This window comes from Chiloscyllium plagiosum, chromosome 25, assembly GCF_004010195.1.
Source record: "Chiloscyllium plagiosum isolate BGI_BamShark_2017 chromosome 25, ASM401019v2, whole genome shotgun sequence".
NCBI classification, from domain to species: Eukaryota; Metazoa; Chordata; class Chondrichthyes; order Orectolobiformes; family Hemiscylliidae; genus Chiloscyllium; species Chiloscyllium plagiosum.
In genome coordinates, this window is record NC_057734.1 from 10,981,099 (window position 1) to 11,001,603 (window position 20,505).

The window sequence follows — 20,505 nt, forward strand, 5'->3', positions numbered from 1 at the left end:
TTGAAACTGTTCTGTTTTCCTTTCAGTTTCCCTCTCTTTAAAAAAAAATAGAAAAACAAATACCACATTTATTTGCAAGCAAATGATTACCTCAGTGATTTCATGTCTTCCTTCCTTCTAGATAATGGAGTGTTAATGGCAGGTTTGAAACTGTTCTGTTTTCCTTTCAGTTTCCCTCTCTCTCCCCTATCTTTGTAGCTTCCCTCTGATTCTCATCCCACTTAGAGCTTTCCTGTCTTCACTGTCTCCTTGTGACCTCCCTGTCTCCCCCTACTCTGTCATGGATATTTCCTTGCTCCTAGTCCACTTGCTGCTCACTTGTCTCCCCTCCAGCCGCTTGTGGCCTCCCCCTCTAACACAGCCCTCTTGTAGCATCCCTGTCTCCCCTCATTCCTCCCCACCCTGGGCTCCTCCATCTACCTTTTAGCCCAATCCAACAGTAGGCAGATGGCAACAAGGTAGCTTTCTACCTCCTGTCCTGGTATCAGCAAAAAGACTGCTCTTGTCCCTGGCTATCCCCTCCTCCCTTGGCAAAACAACCACTGGCCCTCTTTTACCCCTCCTAGACTGCAACCCTTCAACCCTTGCCCTCACCCTTGCTCCCAGACCTTGACCTTTTCTCCATTCCTTGTTCACTGCACCTCCAATCACAGGTTGTTTCCCTCCCTCGTTTGTTGCTAATAGGTTTGCCATTGAGCTATCAGCAGCAAGCACAGGAAAGAGCAGCAGGCACGATGGGATGAATGACCTCCTTTGCTGTAGCAATTCTGTGAACCAGCCTCATATTGGAGATGTAGCTCCTCACCATTTCTTCGGTACAGAGGAGGCACTTCATTGATTGGCTGACCGTATGAGTGAATTTGCCCGCCGTTGTGCTGATGGGGGTGGATTTTTCACCTGTCCATACAAAGCTTTCTACTACCCTGGAATTCAACTCATGGTATAGCCCTCTTGGATGGTCCTTTTTTATGCTTTCTTTAAATGTACACTGGAGTTTCTTCAGTCGAAGACAACTCAACACTCCAGTCGAAGAACCCATTTTTGGGCATTATTGATAGAGGGTTATGAGCAACCAGATTTATGGATCCATCAATCATAGAATCCCTACAGTTTGGAAGCAGGCCATTCAGCCCATTGAGTCCACACCAAGCTTCCAAAGAACATCCCATCCCCCTGCCCCTGTAACTCTACATTCACCATGGCTAATATACTGAGCCTGCACATCCCTGGATACTATGGTCAATTTAGCATGGCCAATCCACCTAACCTGCACATCTTTGGGCTTTAGCAGGAAACTGGAGCACCTGGCGGAAACACACACAGACAAGAGGAGAATATGCAAACTCCACACAAGACAGTCACCCACACTGGAATCAAACCCGGTCCCTGGAGCTGTGAGGCAGCAGTGCTAACCATTGAGCCACTGTGCCACCCTCAGATGAGTTTTCACAAGTGAGAATGAGCACACAAGCAGTCAGTCCAGATTTTTGAAATTTCTAAAGTAAGCATATTATCCTGGAACGTGTTAAATGCCTCCTGCTGTTTACTGAGGGGTGGGGGGGCATACTTAGTCATTGGCATTATTTCACTGTTGCCATTCCCATTGTATACTCTGACTCACTTTTAGCAAGTAAAACACAATAGACATTCACAGCAAGTGTAAAACTGCATAAGTGAGACTTTAATTGTACATGTAGGAGGATTCTTAAAAAACCCAAGGATACAGACTGATGTAGACATTTAACTGGCAACATTCAAAACCTGGACTAGCTGATCTGCTCAGGAAGCATCACCAGTGGACTGCATCTTTTGCCGTTGACTTCAGATGATCTAGCTCCCAATGTCAGGTTGTCTGCTGGCTTTTTATAAACATTAAAATACAGGAAGGATAATATCACCTCACTCTGGAGAGAAATCTCAATGGCTCCATCTTGAGCTCCTCAAGTCTGCTCCAGTCAATGGTGCTTATCTTTATGTAACAACAAAACTAATGATGGATCCTTGCCCCACAGTGACCAGAAAGTGTCTGTCCTTCGACATCTCCCCTCTGTATTGAAATGTAAAGTGATCAATGCCATTCAGACCACCTCCCGCCAATTTCAGTAAAGCCAGCAAGTGCTCTTCATTCCACTCTCATGGAATGGGGCGTACGTTTCTCTTTTTAATCATTCCTGGATGTGTGTTTGTTGACCATCCCCAATTGCTCTTGAGAAGTTGGTTCCCATACATCTGCCCTTCTAGCTAGTAGGAGTGACAAGTTTGGAACTTGGTAGGGAGTCTGTGTTGAAGGTGGCAGATGGGGCATCCATCAAGAGGAGTTGAAGGAGATCATATTGAATAGCAGAGCAAGCTCAATAGAAGAGGAGTCTGCTACTCATCCATTTTCTTCCTGTAAGATCAAAGGTTGATTGCTGGCAAAATGTTCTAGGTAGGTTTCCCTCCACCAAGACCTGTAACCATGCACTTCAATTCTTTTGGCGTGTTTCACGTTTTCTGACCCTCACAGGCCATTGAAGATGTTGAGACTGAAATTGTTCATCTGCTTCTAGGGCAAGGTTTTCCCAAAACTGCGAAAGCGGAGTCCACCCGGATCAGCAGAATCCAGCTCCGACAAAGAGGAGGAAGAGGCAACTGACTATGTTTTCAGATTAATCTTCCCGGGAACTAACTCTGAGTTTGGTATGTACCTGATAAACTTGTGAATGTAATACGGTCACTAATGCCTAATGAGGTAAAATGGATGTGTAGTATTTACAAACAGTTGGAACTTGCTTGTTTATCCATGCTAATTCGATAACTAAGGAAAGTCCTTGCTTTTTGAACAAAGAACAGGCCCTTTGGCCCACCAAGACTGAGCCAACACATGATGCCTTTCTAAACTAAAAATCGTTTCTGTCTACATGGTCTGTATTCCTCTATTCTGTGTGGAGTTTGCACATTCTCCTCATGTCTGTGGTTTCCTCCAGGTGGTTTTCTCCCACAGTCCAAAGCTGTGCAGGTCAGATGAATTGGCCATTCTAAATTGCCCATAGTATTAGATGCATTAGTCAGAGGGAAATGGTTCTGGGTGGGTTACTCGTCGGAGGGTCGGTGTGGACTTGTTGGGCCGAAGGGTCTGCTTCCACGCTGTTGGGAATCTAATCTATTCCCTGCCTATTCATAAATATGTCAAGATGCCTCTTAAACGTTGCTATTGTATCCACCTGCACCATCTCCTCTGGCAGTGTATTCCAGGCACTCATCATCCTCTGTGTGTAAAAAAAAAACCTGCCTCTCACATTTTGACCTATTAAAATTGCACAATCTGGATTATATTGTTCAATTGTCGAGGAGAATGCTGCTTTCATTAATGAGTCCAACATTCAGTAAAGAACAAAAGAACCAACTTCCTCATCCGTGATACAATTATGAATGTACACTAGGTCATTGATGTGCTGTTTCTTCATTTGTTCATGGGACTAGGACTTTGCTAGGTGGGCCAGCATTTGTCTCATCCATAAATACCTCTGAGGAATGTGAAGATGATGAGGTCCTACTGTATCCATGAGGTGTGGTGACAAATCCCAAAGTGCTGTTAGGCAGGGAATTCTCAGATTTTCCATCCAGCGACAGTATAGGAAAAGCAATACAGTTCAAGTCAGGATGCTGAGTGGCTTGGAGAGGAACGTTCAGTGTCCATGTATGTGCTGCCCTTGATCTTCTAGATGGAAGTAGTCATGGATTTGGAGGGCAGGTATGGAAGAGGTTGGGAATCAGTGCAAGCGCAGGGAGAAGCTGGGAGTCGGCGAGCAGGCACGGGTAGAGGCTGGGAGGCAGAGAGCAGGCATAGGGAGAAGCTGGGTGTTACAGAGGAGACACGGGAGAGGCTAGGAGTCAGAGAGCAGGCATAGGGAGAGGCTAAGCCAGAAGAGTACTCAAATGAATCCAGTTTTCATGACTATAATTAATCTTTCAATTTCCTTTTTATTTTCTCTACTGAAAGCTCAGCTGACTTCACTGAACTGGAGATTGAACATTGTCACTTTGTTGCTGAGCAAGTTCTGAATCAATTACAAGATCAACTTGAAGAGCATCGGGGAGGTGGCTTTTTAATTTGACTTGGTGGTTTTGAATTGAAGATATAATAGAATCATAGAATCCCTACAGGGTGGAAACAGGCCATTTGGCTCAACAAGTCCACACCGACCCTCCGTAAAGTAACCCACCCAGACTCATCCCCATAACCTATTACCCTATATTTACCCCTAACTCATGCACCTAACCTACACATCCCTGAACATCAAGGGCAATTTAGAATGGCCAATTCACCTAACCTACACATCTTTGGATTGTGGGAGGAAATCGGAGTACCCGGTGGAAATCCATGCGGACTCTGGGAGAATGTGCAAATTCCACATAGACAATCACCTGAGCTGTTTATGTCTGGCATGTATCTATTTCACGCAAACAAAACTGTGGAATTTTTTTTGGCCAATTTAAACCTCAAATTAAGTTGAGTTTGGTCCTGTCCTTTTTTGCTGACCTTTGACGTAGCTTCCTACATTCCAGACTTGTACAGCTAGATGTTGAGGCTGCACTTATAATTTGTTGCTATCAATGCTGTTACAAAAGATTGATGTTGACCATTGAATATGTCATGAAAACCGTTGAAAGAGAGGTTACTTCTACACCAACTACAGAGCTTAGTGCACTTCACTCAGGAGTGGCGGAGTAGGTGGAGGCCTTTCAGCCCCTCAAACCAATTTTCCTATTTGGTTCGGTCTGATCTCTATCCTAAATTCATTTATCTGTCTTAATTCCTTTCATGCCTAAAATAAGTAAATCAACAATAAATCTTGAAACTGTTAATTGGGAAAATCCAAGACTTCCACTACCTATTATATGAAGAATTGCTTCCTAACAATAGCTTTGAATGGCCAAGCTCAAATTGAAAAGCTATACTTTTCTCTCCATTCGAATATAAGCACCTTCAAACCCATTCTGTCATTTATTATGTTCATGGCTGAACATCCACCTTCCGTCCATTGGATTCTACTCACAGGGGACATTGTTTCTCTCAACCAAATCCTTTTAACATCTTGATTACTTTCATCTGTTAAACTCAAAGCAATACAAGTTTCATCCATTCGACCTTTTGTCATCATTTTAATTCTATTAATCTCAAAAATCATTCTCATAGCTCCTCTTTCAGCTTGGTGCTTGCACCCTCCTCCCAGTGTGCTTTTTTTTGTTGCCTTTCTGGAGCTTGCTAGTGAAACATTTATGTTTTGGTTTCCTGGATCTTGCTGCAGTTCCCCAGGATCTGATGGATGTTCAAGGGGGTGGAATCCCCCTCATGTGGCAGCCAAATGCACGCAAGTCCTCCTGCTCCTCATGCTCACAGAGTGGCTCATCTGACGGAGGGCCTTCCAATGGTTGCAACCACGAGAGGTAAGACCGAGCGTGCAGGAGAGCAGGGTCACCACCAATCAGTCAAGTTTGTCAAAGTGTTCTACTGGGGCCTGGGGGAAACAGCATTCATGAGAGATAAATATTGCTGACCGGGCTAGTGCCTATCTCTATTGATTCTTGAGAAGCTGGTGGTGAGTCACTTTCTCAAACTGCTGCTGGTTTAGATGTTTAGGATAATGCAGAGTCTTGCTAGAGGGCATCGAAGAGTCAACTGCATTGCTTAGTATAAAAGCAAGAAATGCTGGAGAAACTCAGCAGGTCTGGCAGCAAATGTGGAGAAAGAAACAGAGTCAAGAGACATTTCAAGTTCAAAATGACTTCTTCAAGAACTCTAAAACATTGTAGATCTGGAGTCACATGTAGGTCAGACCAGTTACTAAAAGGCACTAAAGAACGAGATTCCAATTGTCTTATGGTCTTTGGGTTGAATAACATCATAACAGGTAAGTATTCTGGAATTTTATTCAAGTGCTTTTGGTGATAAAGTGAATTTTTTTATAAATCATCTCCTCTGGAGAGCACTCAGCACCCATGTTGGAGCAAGTTGCATCTCATCTGTAGGAGTGAAAACACCTTTTTCCTGCTCCTCTCTTCATGTACTTCATGAATTGAGGCTCTGCTATTCCCCTTAGTTAATAAAAGTGTGATGCTGGAAAAGCACAGGAGGTCAGACAGCATCCGAGGAGCAGGAGAGTTGACATTTCAAGTCTAAGGTCTTCATCAGGAATGACTGCTGTTACCCTGAGCTTCTTAAAATTCAGATTGTGTAGAGGGACACGTTCTCAAATTCAGTTTAACCCTTGAATCAGTGTTTACTTTGCTTGAGGCTTTGCATCTTAGGTGTCTGTTGTAATGCTAGATCTCTGCCATTGACAGTCTGTTAACCTGTAACATCCCATTGTATTCAGCATGGAAATTTTCATGAACTAAAATGAAAAAGTCTGCATGTTGTAGACACTCCAGAGCCTGAGCTCAAAAGTCCAGGCTGACAATGCAGTGCAGTGCTGCCAGAGTGTTTCAGTGTGAAAGGTGTTGGTTCTCTGATGAGATGTTGAAATAAGATAATAGCTACTACTCGAATGGATGCTAAAGTCAGGGCTGGGGTCTGGGGAGGGCTGGGATCTGAGGGAGCGGTGGGGTCAGAGGTGGAGATGGGGATCTGAGGGAGAGAGTGGAGATCTGACGAAGGGGTGGGGTTTGAATTGGGGAAGTCTGAGATAGAGGGAGGGGGCCTGAGGGAGAGACTTAGTGTCTGAGGAACCGGTGGTAGTCTGAGGGAGAAATGGATAATGGGGGTGGGGATTGGGCTTTGAAGGCGGGAGGGTACCTGAGGGAGGGGTGGAGATCACTGAGAGGGGATGAGGGTCTGAGGGAGATGGGTAACCGAGGGATGGGTGCGGGTCACACCGTTGTTCAGAAAGCTCCTGACATTGTGACTGATTATTGCTCAGTGACTGGCCTGATTACATAAACCACATAAACCATTTGCCAAGGGGATGTCCCCAGTATTGTTTCCAGTATCAGTGTTACTGTGACCTGTCTCTTCCAGGGCACCACTGAAGATGCTGTGTGACAACATGAAGTATCAGATCCTCTCGAGGGCATTCTATGGATGTATGTATCAGGAAGATCAGCCTGGATATGGGCATTTACCTGAGCAGTATGCTTCTATCTATAGTGCTTTGTTACAGAAAACAAGCTGTGGTACATTTTGGCATTCTTTGGCCAATTCATTAAAGAGAATACCTAAATATAAGCATGTATAACTTGAATTACAAGCTCTTGAATGTCTGCATAGAAAGGGCTGATTTCTCTGACCAGCCTGCCCCATTGTGATGCCATGAGCATCACCAAACCTACTCCTTATCCACCTGAACCATATACACTTCTGGGAGGAGCACAGCCCTGTTAAGTAGGCCTTTCAGCTGATCTAGCCCACTCCACCATTCAGTGAGAGCGTGGCTGATTTGATAACCCTCAACTTCACCTTCCTGCCTTTCCCCATAACCCTTGATTCCCTTACTGATTACAAATCTGTCTTTCAACCTTGTATATACTAAATGAGGCAACCTCGACAGCCCCCTGCTATAAAGAATTCCACAGATTCACTACCCCTGAGATAAGAAATTCCTTCTTACCTCTGTCTTACATTGGTTACCCCCTTCTCTGAGCCTGCACCCTCTGGTCCTAGACTCTCTCACAAGCAGAAACAACTTCTCAGTTCTAACCTGTCAAGCTTCCTAAGGATCTTGTATATTTCAATAAGGTCACTTCTCATTGTTTTAAATTCCCAATGATTCCAAGCCCAACTCAACCTGTCCTTATCAGATAATCCCTCCAGACCTGGAATCAACCTAGTGAACGTTCTCTGAACTGTCTTCAATGCCAATATATTCTTCCTCCACTAAGAAGACCAAAACTGTTTATGGTAATCTAAGTGTGATAATCATTTACTATCTCATAATTATTGATATTGATAATTCATGTGAGAAAAAGTGGCTGTTTTTGGCTGGAATGGTACATTTTTCAAATATCGGTTAGGTGTGAAGCCAACATTGCATCTGATCCCATGGTTGTGAGGAAAATGGGACGTGCTTGTACAATCAGTTCTGCTATAGTACATGTTTCTTCAACATGAATTGGCTTAACGCGATTAAAGAATTTAGACCATTATTTGTGGAACACACAAACTTTCCTTCTCTGTATTGGCTATAATGAGATTCCAGCTTAAATGGGCAGGGGGCCAGAAAAGCACAGCAAGCCAGACAACATCAGGATTCTGTCTGGCTTGCTGTGTTCTTCCAGCCTCCTGCCTGTCTACTTTGGATTCCAACATTTACAGTTTTTTGTCTCTAACCATTAGTTTAAATGGTGTGGCTATTGCATGATTTTCTTATAAAGCAAGATCGCATGAGAACCGAATTATCACATTATATCAGAACCAACTGTGTACTGATACAGCTTTAGTTCATGGACCTGCAATGCACAAGATATCCTTGGATGGGAAAACTATCAGGCAGACTGGTAAATTAGGATGCGTACCATCAATTGTATGGGTGGTTGGAGAGCCATTAGATGAGTTGTCCACCTGTAGTTAATTTGAGGCCTGAAAGAAGGCAGTTTTTTTGTCCTGTTCATGGCCTCATCCCACCTGCCAATCCTATATAACAGGCTGGGAGACGCCCGTCATGCAGCCAGGAAGATTTAACCCTGAAGTCTGCTGTACCAGCTGCTCAGTGATGAAACACGTATCTCCTTCACCCAATGCCAATTAGAGCCTCGCCCCCATCTCTTCAAATCCACACTGCACCCAGTCCTTTCCAAGATGTCTGCCGCAAAGAATCCCCTCTTTTTGGCACCCGTTAGCTTGATCCTAGTGAGATCCTGAGTCAAGAGCGTGGTGCTGGAAAAAAACAGCAGGTCAGGCAGCATCTGAGGACTAGGAGAATCGATTGTTTAGGCATAAGCCTTATTCTCCTAGTGAGGTCCTGGACTTGCCTGAGTGCTCAGTATCCTTTGCTAAATGCCATGGCTTGGCTCAGTTGCAGTATCCGTAGTGGACGTCGATCCTGCTCGGTGTTGCTAGTGCACAGAGTGCTAGCCTGTAGCTGCCAATACTATGAGGTGGGACCTCTTCCTGGAGGCTGATAAACTAAATGGCTAGCACCTAAACATTTGGAAGAGGGCAAGCTATCTAAGTCAAGGCTGCACCTTAGGTTGAGGCATGGGAGCCCCTCCTTGTAAATTCTAACCCGTAAATTTTCTGCTTCGATACAGTTATGGGGACTTGAGAAGATATGGGGGCACGCGGGATCTCCTCCATCCAGGAGAAAGCAAAACATTTCTTTAGCTGGGCTTTTGTTTCTGGGAGCATGTTGGGCTTTGAGCAGTGAATTCAGACAGTATCACCTCTGAAGAGTTTTAGCAGGTAGGGTTTGTGATGTGACATTGGCTCTCTCTTCATGCATGCATTCCTTTGCTTCCCAGGGCTTGCCTACTGCAGGCATCTGTCCACCGTCAGGACCCACCTCTCCGCACTTGTCAACCATACCATCATCTGCCCGGCCACATTGGCTAACGCAGACTGCGGCCTGACGAAAAAGATCTGGCAAACCTACCTGGAGGACAAAACGGTGCGTAGGGAAACAAGTCGTGGCTGTTGAGCAGAGCAGGTCTGAGGGCAGTGTGGCCATCCCTGGGAGCTGTAAGACCTAGATGAGACTGATTGTCTCTCTGTAAAGGTATCTGTGCAAATACCTGTCACTACATAAATGGAGGAACCATCAGTGGCTGGCAATGGGAAATTCAATCCTTTATTTTCATTCCCCCCTGAGGTCAATGTTACTCCAGGTATGCAGGAGTCAAAGCTGCCGCCTTCTCGCTAACTCTCTGAGGAACAATAGATGTTGACACCCACATTGTCACAGTTATACTAACACTGGGCATTGTCCAAGTGCTGTCTTTGTGATTCAGCATTACTGAACCTTGGACAGTACAATCAGGGTTACACTTCCCCTTCATTCACTACTGAAGGAAACATGTGAACATGAGGCCAAGATAGCTTCAGGCTCAACTGTGACACCATAAATTGAATAAAGATATTTATCCAAGAATCTAGATTCACAAATGTAGATTCGGAGTAGGGGTAGGCCATTCAGCCCTTTGAACCTGCCGTGCCATTTGACAAGATGATGATGATCTGACTATGGCATCGACTCCAATACCAAGCCTGCACACCCATGCCCTTTGACTCCTTCATTAGTGAAGTAATTGATAGGCACACACAAGGAGAAAAGAACAGAAATTTTGACAGTGAAACTTCAGTGAGATGAGGAAGAGTGGGAGGAAGCTCGTAATGAACCCAGTCCAGTTAAGACTAATGGCATATATCACACTGTAGATCTGCGTAATTTCATGTGATTAAAGACACTGTGTATGATTCACCATTTGGGGAATTGTGTTGGGTGATTAGATTAGATTCCCTACAGTGTGGAAACAGGCCATTTAGCCCAACAAGTCCACACCGACCCTCCAAAGAGTAATCCACCCAGACCCATTTCTCTCTGACTAATGCACCTAACACTATGGGTAATTTAGAATGGCCAATCCACCTGACCTGCACATCTTTTGGATTGTGGAAAGAAATCCACACAGACATAGGAAGAATGTGCAAACTCCACACAGACAGTCGCCCGAGGCTGGAAATGAACCCGGGTCCCTGGCGCTGTGAAGCTGCAGTGCTAACCACTGAGCCACTTTGGAATTGTCTTAAAGCAGGAGGTGCTCAACCTGGAGAAGAAGAGAAAATAATTTAGACATTAGGCAATGAATGACTCTCTGCTCTAAATACACGGTCACCATGTCATTAGAATTGCTTATTAAATTTGGTACAATCAAGTGAGGAGTGGTGATTGGCTCCCCACATTTTAAACACCCCCCTTGCTCGGTCCAACAAATATTTTTAGGTTTTAACATATAGCTAACACACTTAGTTTGAGTTAACCAGATCAAATTGTAGAGTCAAGATCAAGATTTTCTTGAATTGAACGAGTGGTTTTTAGTACAATAAAAATCAGAAAATGCTATATCCAACATAAGCTTAAAAACAAGAATACTGAAATGGTATCTATACGGGCAGGAGGATACTGGCAGCTGTAGCTCAAAGTTTGAGCTGTGAGAGTGAAACCTAAGTCTCAGCAGTTTGGTTTATTCATTCTAGGGATATGGATGAAGTTTATTTCTCATACCTAATTGCCCAGAGGGCAGTTAAAATTAGATTAGATTCCCTACAGTGTGGAAACAGGCCCTTCGGCCCAACAGGTCCACACCGACCCTCCAAAGAGTAACCCCTCCAGACCCATTTCCCTCTGACTAATGCACCTAACACTATGGGCAACCTAGCATGACCAATTCATCTGACCTACACATCTTTGGGCTGTGGGAGGAAACCGGAGAATCCGGTTGAGGCATGGGAGTCACGCAGACACGGGGAGAATGTGCAAACTCCACACAGACAGTCACCTGAGGCTGAAATTAATCCCGGGTCCCTGGTGCTGTGAGACAGCAGTGCTAACCACTGAGCCACCATCCGCCCAGAGTCAGCCACATTGCTGTGGCTGAGGGGTCACATGTTGGCCAGACCAGACAAGACAACAATTTTCTTCGCTAAAGGATATTATTGAAAAAGGTGATAATTGTTCCATGGTCATCATTAGATTCTTAATTCTGGATTTTTTAATTGAATTCAAGTTCCACCATCTCACCTAGGTATCTGAATTAATAAGTCTAGTTATAACATCACCCCTTCCCCCCCACTTCCCTCAACCTATTGTTGCTGTTGTTAACAGCTGTTTTCCTGTTTCCTCAGAAATGGCAGAGCTCACAGATAACCTTGATTTATTGATGAACAGTGATTTTTTTTCTCTAAGCATTTACTTTCAAGTTGAGAGACAGGGCAATGAAGAGCTTTCAGAATCCTTGTTATGAGATCAAGTTGATTTCTGTCTCCTTTGTTATTCAAAGCAAATGCTAAAATTTGCCTCAGATATTAAAACCAAATGGTGAAAGTTGATTGTCATTTTCGCTACAACTGTCACAATTTTTGTAAATACAACTGCAGAGCTATGAAGAACAGGAACTCTTGCGTCTCATTTACTATGGTGGGATTGAAATGGAGATTCGGAAGGAGGTGTGGCCATTTCTCCTGGGACACTATCAATTTGGGATGACTGAGGTTGAAAGAAAGGAGGTTAGTAACTCAAAGATGCCATACTATTTTGTCAGTGTAACATTAGAAATAAAAGATTTTAAGGAGCAGTCCTTCCATCCTCCTCCTGTTCTTTCAAAGATTATTTTTGATCCTTCTCCTGTATTTTCAAAGACTATTTTGGATTAGACTGAGTACATTATGAATTATCCTGATTTATTTATATCCTAATATGATTTCCTTGTGGTTCAGACATGTTGGTGCCCATCCCTGAATAATTCTGCTTTCAATTTGTTCGCTTTATATAGGCCCACTTTGTTATCATCCTTTCCTCAATCTCAAAACTGAAAGCAATGACCTTTGATCAGGATCTTCCTGAGTTTCAGGAGGAGTAAGCCTGGGGAAGAGCTTAAAGCTCCCTCATACATTACATCCAAAACACACAAGACTAGCTCAAGACAGTAGCAATGCTCAGGGACTAATACACTGCTCCCAGCAAGCAACAACAGCAGCCTACATTTAGAATGTGCCTCTAATGCAGCAAAATGGCCTGATATGGACAACTTGACAAACTGATAAGATGACTTCAGGAAAACAAGGCAATGATTGCTATTTCATTAGCATGTAAGGAGAGGGAGCCTTAACACTGTCCAGTTTAAAGCTCACTCTGGTGGGTTGCAAGACCTTCAAACATTATCCAGATTCATTCATATTAGGATTATAAAGATACTTAGTTATACCATCTGTACAAGTTGGACCAATACAATAGGCTCAGTGCAGTCAGTACATCACTGGTTCCAGCAAACATCAACAGTCTGCATTTGGTTAGTGCCTTTAATGTAGTGAAGTGTCTCAGGGCTCTGCATACGAGAATAATCAGGTAAGTATTAATGCCGTGCAAGGGTATTGACACAGGTAAGAGGGAGAGATGGTTTTCACTATTCTCCTCTCCTGCCCATAAAAGCGGGTGATTTTTAAGTTCCTTTTCTGATTCCTCATTTCCCTTTTAAAATAGTATGCTTTGGTGTGTTTGTCAAAATTTTTGTTTGTGAAGTCCAATTTTCAAAATTATCCATAGCAAATTGTTTTGGGTGAAAACAAAGTAGGGTTTATTATTGCATTCAAAAAGTTGGGGGAATGGTTCGCACACACATTCACACACACATGCTTACAAAAAAGACAGAAAAGAAACAGGAAAGGAAAGAAGTTACAAATTACAAAACGCTTCAAATCAAAGATATCAGAGCTAGTTTGCATGAATTAGAGAATTCAGTTAATGATTATCCAGTTGAATTTCTTTCAATTGGCTGTACAGTACGAAGAAATCCCTTTTATTGGACCTCAGACTCTGTCAAATTTATAATGAGGCAAGCGAGTTATGAGCTGGGAATTGGTTCACTTTGCAGGCAAACACTGGTTTCTTTACAAGAATCAGATAAATGAGTGATATTGAAATCAGAGGCAAGTTTTTCAGTAGCTTGGAATGGCTTAATCTTCAGGTGGAACAAGCAAACTGATGAACAGAAGCAAAAGTTGTCTAGTTAAAGATGATTCAAATAAGCTACCAGTTTCAATCATGTGAGTGGAGTTGGAATTGAGACACTCAATTAAAGATGTGGATTTTGATGTCTCCTCTTCAGCAGCCATTGTTTATTTTACAGCAGATAACTGTGGAGCCATTTACACTAAGTCTAGCATAAAGGGTTTTGGTGATCTCCATTGGCCAGAACTGAGGATGATATCTTTTGTACTTGTCCTTTTCGCTGGATTGGTTGAAATGTTCATACTATGCAAAGAGTGTCACATCCCAGGAATGACATGTTCGCTTTAGTCCTGGTAATTATTGGACATTTCTGGAAGAAGTCAATTTGGTTATTGTATGTTAGCAGCCATTTTAAAAATTGGCAAGAGTGCATTTTACAAAGAATTTAAGCAAGGTAACACAATCTTAAATAACAAGTAATAGTTTACGATCACTCTCTTCCTGCCCTCTGAACGTTGCAATATACTATAAGACATAGGAACACAATTAAGCCATTTGGCCTTTGAGTATGCTCTGCTAAATGTTTTAAAACATGTCCTTTGATGAGAGACAGTCAGAGAGGTAAAAGCAGGGAATTCGGGGCCTATACAATTCATGACGTGGCCAGCAATGCTGGGATGAAGTACAAGAAGCCAAGGAAGGCTGGATACTTGATTAGAGTGGAGCTGGAAAAGCACAGCAGTTCAGGCAACATCTCCTGCTCCTCTGATGCTGTGCCTTTCCAGCACCACTCTAATCTAGAATCTGGTTTCCAGCATCTGCAGCCCTTGTTTTTACCTAGGCTGGATACTTGAAAGGTTCTAGGACTAGAGGAAATTAGAGATGTGAAGGGATGAGACTATTGAAGTATTGGAACAGAAGAATGATAATTTTAAATTTGAGACAAGGGTATCATAACTAACTCCTGTATTGCAGTGCTAACAAGTAGGAGTCAGTCTAAAACATGCTTCTGGTCATATGTTATTGTAGCACAGACCATTCAACCCATTGAGAATATGTCAATGTGCTGTAGTGCAATCTAGTCAGTCCCATTCCTTCACTCTCTTCCCAAAGCCTTGAAGGGTTCAGTTCCTCAAGAACCAACCCAATTTTCCTTCAAAGCCATTGAGCATATTGGCTTCCACCAACCCCTCACTGCATCCCTTCACCACCCCGCTCAAAACATTAAATGGAGTCTGCGCACTGGATTTAGATATTCAAAGTCAAATAATTTTAACCCTGTTGATATTTGAAGCATTGCTTTTCTTGAATTGAAACTTTAATAAGAGGTTTCCACTGTGGTCAAGTTGCCCACTATTGGACTCTTTCCTATCCCTGAGTTTCTACACTGCAGTATTGGCTTTGGTGCCAGGGTCTTAAGCTGGGAAGTTTCTTCACTAAACCTCACAAACCACTGGCAGAAAGTAGGGGTGCTCAATCAGAATAGGAATGGCTTCCAACAGGGCCCACATGATAGCTTTGCAGCATTTGCCAGTGGAAAGCCCCAGGCTCGGAGTATCAAACGCTGGGGTGATAGCACCTGTAGAATCAAATGAATTTATGTCTGTACTGTATGTACTGCAGAACCTGCCGGTATTTTTCAAGACCATTCCTGTTCCCTCTCACCTCAGGTTGATGATAAGATTCGAACCAGCTATGAGCAGACCATGGGTGAGTGGATGGCCTGTGAAGCGGTCGTCCGTCAGCGGGAGAGAGAGTCACATGCGGCAGCGTTAGCCAAGTGCTCTTCCGCAGTCAGCCTGGACACTCAGATGCAACGGATGCTTCACCGAGACTCAACAGTAAGCAATGAGGTGAGGGTCAGCATGAGAGGTGCATGGAGCTTGAATAAATGAGGAAAGGGCCACAGACAACTCTGCTATAACAATAGCAAGTTACATTTACGTGTCATCTTTAATGTAGCTAAAACAAATAATCGAGGAACCAACTAAAGAACAAGCTATCCTAGATTTGGTTTTGTGCAATGAGAAGGAGGCAATTAATAATCTTGTTCTGAGAGATCCTTCAGGAGAAAGTGACGAAAGCATGATAGGATTCTTCATTAAGAGAGAAAATGAAGTCCAATCTGAATCTAAGATCCTAAATCTAACCAGAGGAAATGACAAAAGTATAAGAGGTGGATTGGCTACAAAAAGCTGGGCAACTTCATTGAAAGATGTGATAGTGTATTGGCAATAATTATTACTTTTAGAACAAATGCATATATTTCAACACTTTCAGGCCAAAGGACACAATTTTTAAAAATGGCCTAATCCTAGCCAACAAAATAAATTAAGCGTAGTATTAGAACCAAAGAGGTTCCATATAAAATTGCTAGAAAAAGTAGCAAACCTGAGGACTGGGAGCAATTTAGAATTCAGAAAAGAGGAACCAAAATGTTGATCAAGTGGGGATATGAGTATGAGAGTAAACCTGCAAGTAAATGAATGACAGAATATTATTTTGGGAAATGTTGATGTTCAAGGTAAGTTAGTTAAGTTCAATTACAGGCAGCTGTAATCAAAAGCAGAAATTGCTGGAGAAACCCAGTAGGTCTGGAATCATCTGGGGGGAGAGAAAGCAGAGTTAACGTTGTGAGTCGGGTGACCCTTCTTCAGAAGCTATCAGGGTTAGAGAATAGTGGGAATTCCCATTCCTGAACATATTCTAGTAGCTGGAACATGATTCTTTGGGTGGGAATAAATTTGCCCTCACTGTTTGCCTTCCATTGCTAACAGCCCGCCAAGTCTCGATGTCCGGTTTGCATGGGGAGAATGGTCACTTCAGGCTTCCACAAGGCTAAACCACCAGGCTGAGCATGTCCTCATTTTAAAGATCTCCTCCTTTAACTCCCCTCACTTTCTTCAGGTCAAAGATGTGGTAATGGGTACCTGCATGGGCCCCTATCATACCTGTCTCTTTGTGGGATACGTAGAACATTCGGGTCCCTCCCCACAACTCTTTCTCCAGTACATTGATGGCATCATCGATGCTGCTTTTCTCTCTCATCCAGACTTAGAAAAATTTGTCAATTTCATTTCCAATTTCCACCATGTTCTCACCATCATGTGGTCTATCACTGACTCCTCCCTTTCCTTCCTCGACATCTCTGTTTCCATTTCTGTGGATAGGCTAGCCACTGATATTTGTAGCAAGCCCACTGACTCCCAAAGTTACCTTGACTGTACATTCTCACACACTGCTTCACATAAAGACTCCGTCTCATTCTCCCAGTTTCTCCGTCTCCATCAGAAATGTCTGCCTTTATCCTCAACTAAGGATTCCTGACACTGTGGTTGAAAGGGCCCTGAGCCGTGTCCAACCTATTTCCTGCACTTCGGCCCTCACCCTCACTTTTCCCTCCCACAACAGCAATTGGGTCCCTCTGGTCCTCAGTTCCCACTCCACCAACCTCTGCATTCAAGGGATTATAAACTGCCATTTCCGTCACCACTAGTGGAATGCTACCACCAGACACACATTCTTCTCCAATTCCTTGTAAGCATTCCCAATGCCTCTCCACCTCCACGGCACCTTCCCATGTAATTGCAGAAGGTGTAACTCCATAAAAAAATGATTCTGAGCTTCAAGTTGCCTGCCACTTTGACACACTAGCACGTTCCCATGCCAACATTTCTGTCTCAGGCTTGCTGCAGTGCCCTTGCGAAGAACAACAAAAGCTGGGGAAACAACACCTCATCTTAGAATCATAGCAAAAAACAGTATAGAAGAGGTCCTTTGGCCCGTTGAGTCTTCTGTCTGGTTACCTGTCAGCCTTCAGGACTCAACATTGAATTTAACAATTTCAGAGCATGAGCACCTTCCTTCAAGTTTATTACACACACTCACAAACCAAGGTTCTGTTTTGCATGGGTTGCTGTCTGCACATGAGAAAGTGAGGACTGCAGATGCTGGAGATCAGAGTCGAGTGTGTGGTGCTGGAAAAGCACAGCAGGCCAGGTAGTGTCCGAGGAGCAGTAGAATTGACGGTTCGGGCACAAGCCCTTCACCAGGAATGTTATATTTTTCCTGATGATTGGCTTATACCCAAAATGTTGATTCTCCTTCTTCTTGAATGCTGCCTGACCTGCTGTGCTTTTCCAACACCATATTCTCGACTTTGCTCTTAGCACAGCCAATGTATTTTCAACCAGTCATATTTTTCACTGGTACTGTCTCTGTTTGATCATCATTATGCCTGTTGTTTGCCCCTCCTTTTCTTTTCTGTCGGCACTATGTCCATGTATTCTAATTACTCCCTCACCACCAACCCTGACCCCCATCAACAGCATAAATAACATCTTTTCCCAGCATTTTCTGTTCTTATTTCTTCTTCCTCCTTACTGACTTCTTATCCAATCTTCATTCGGAACCTCATGTTGCTGCTCCTATTGATTCCCATTACCAAATTGGAGCAGTACTATCCCTCCACAGCAATCTTTCTCCGGGGGCTCTTCTCACTCTGCCGCCCTCCCCACCCACTAAATATTAAGCACCAGCACTGTAACATAAACTGAAGTGGCAGTTTCTTATCTCAGTGGTCACCAGAAATAGGTACAGATATAGTCTTGCTCATGGCATTGATCTTAATGCTCTCTGTCATGAAAAAGACTTTCTTCATTAGAACTGAGGAGTTTAAAGACAATTTGATGGAAACTTTTAAATGATGAAGTGATAGAACAGAGTAAACAGGAACGGACAGTCCCCAATAATTGATGAGTCTATAACAAGAAACCATAGATGTTAGATTAAATATAAAAGCGTAGGGACAGAGAGCAGGTGAAATCTTATTACTGAGAGGCTGTGAACTGTACAACCTGAGCAGGGAATATGTAATATATAAGAAAGTTAAGGTAAGTCTTTGAAGGAAGTGGGACTCAGAAGTAGAGAAATTTGCAAAGCATAAAAGGTTAGGACGAGGGCTCCTGTCAAAGGTAATCACCAACATTCCCTTACTGAGCTCAAGGATCTGGATGTTGATGGCTGGACCAGGATTTGTTGCCCATCTCAAATTGCCCTAAAGAAGGTGGTGGTGAGCTGCCTTCTTGAACCACTGCAGCTCTTGGAGTATAGAGACATGGTAGTGATGTTTATAAGAGAGCTCTAGGATTTTGACAGGGTGACGGTGAAGGAATGGAGATATATTTCTATGTCAGGATTGTGGGTGGTTTGGAGGGGAATTTGGAGGTAGTGGTGTCCCCTGTATCTTCTGCCCTTGTCCTTTTAGATGGTAGAGGTCATGGGTTTGGAAGGTGCTGTGGAAGCAACCTTGCTGAGTTACTAAATGATACACACTGCTAATGCAGCGCATGTATGGTGAATGGAGCAGGCTACTTTTTCCTCAGTTCTGATTTTTATACCGTGCAACTATGAGGCTTGACCTTGCTCCTCTCTTCTCTGTTCCCCATGCATACCCCATTCTCCTTTTTCTCTCTCCACCTCTTCTCTTTTTCTCTGAAACTTGTTTACTGCCCCCCCAACTCGATCTAGCCTGGGCAGATTCTCCTAAAACACAAAACCATATTTCTCGCCACTCCCCAACCTGAATATGATCAAAGAAAGAATATTGTAGGAGACACTTTTACTGCCTCAGCTTCTGAATACACACTCCCTCATCTTTGTGTGTTTTCCAACATTGAGCTGAGAAACCAACATTGACTGTACCTGCTGATTATAGTCACACGTAAAGACGTTACTGCAGTGTATGGGTTTAGCCAGTAACATTGAAGGTTATAAAATAACCATGAAGTGAAAGTTGCTTATGTTATTAACCTCAGGTTTCTCATCTATCCTGAAGGTATTGATTCCCTGACTGGAATAAAATGGCCTGTTGTCTTCCTCCTGTTTGTTATCCAAGCACCCATAACAATGTGAGCAGACTTGAAGCAGCTTACTCAGATCCAAATCAAATTTTAGACCTTCCTGAGTTTTAAGTGGCCTTTAAATTCAAGTCATCTAGAGGGCTAACTTATCTCCTGATTCTCTGAAGCCTGTCTGCTATTTAGACTTAGTACAAATCTGGTGAGTAATGGAATACTCCAAAGATACCCAAAGCCTGACACCAGCTGGGATAAAGTGGTCTGTGTAGTTGTTGGCACCACATCCACTACCTTCAACATTCAGTCTCTCCACCATCAATACACAATAACAGTCATCTACAAGATGTACTGCAGCAACTCACCAAAGCTTCTTTGACAGGACCTTCCAAATTCACAACCTTAACCAACCAGAAGAAGAAGGGCAGCAGATACTTAAGAATGCCTCCACCTGCAAGTTCTGTTCCAAGCTACTCACTATCCTGACTTGGAAAGATATTGCTATCCTCCACTGTCACTGGATCAACTCCCTCCATTATGGCATTATGGGTCTACTTACAGATTGTGGCAATTCAAGAAGCTCACCACCACCTTCTCCAAGACAACTGGGATTGGCAGTAAATACTAGCCCAGACATGGGTAGTTGCCCCCTTGTGAAAGAATGAAAATAGTTGATGTTTGACCACTGGCTGCTCTTCCATTTCCAGGAGAAAGCTACTTCACTTTTTGAAATCAGCAAAGTGAAACATTTAACCTCATAAACACAAGATTTCTTCATTTGGGATTTAAGTTGAATAGCAGTGGAAAAATATGATGCAGTGACTTAGTAACCACCCTCTTCCATTTTGAAGAGCTAACTTTTCAGCTCAGAGCAGACTGATGTAATGAAAATCCCCCTCTCGACAGTCTAAATGGAGTGACCCTTGATAGTCTTCAGTTAGTTACAACAGCCCAGTCAGATTCCCTCAAATGCTGCTCCTGCTGTGTAGCTAAGAGCTTGAGACCATGAA

At 43.3% G+C, this 20,505-nt stretch overlaps 1 protein-coding gene across 3 annotated transcripts in view; it reads left to right on the forward strand.

The window, feature by feature from the left end:
• Window positions 1–20,505, forward strand: part of LOC122562558 (small G protein signaling modulator 1-like) — a 137,624-nt gene that overhangs the window by 92,840 nt on the left and 24,279 nt on the right. For all 3 annotated transcript variants that reach the window (XM_043715488.1, XM_043715489.1, XM_043715490.1), the window contains 6 exons: window positions 2,550–2,679; window positions 5,292–5,430; window positions 7,001–7,065; window positions 9,439–9,584; window positions 12,071–12,199; window positions 15,311–15,493. In XM_043715488.1, the coding sequence (XP_043571423.1) occupies window positions 2,550–2,679; window positions 5,292–5,430; window positions 7,001–7,065; window positions 9,439–9,584; window positions 12,071–12,199; window positions 15,311–15,493 (792 nt within the window). The remainder of the gene's footprint in view (window positions 1–2,549; window positions 2,680–5,291; window positions 5,431–7,000; window positions 7,066–9,438; window positions 9,585–12,070; window positions 12,200–15,310; window positions 15,494–20,505) is intronic.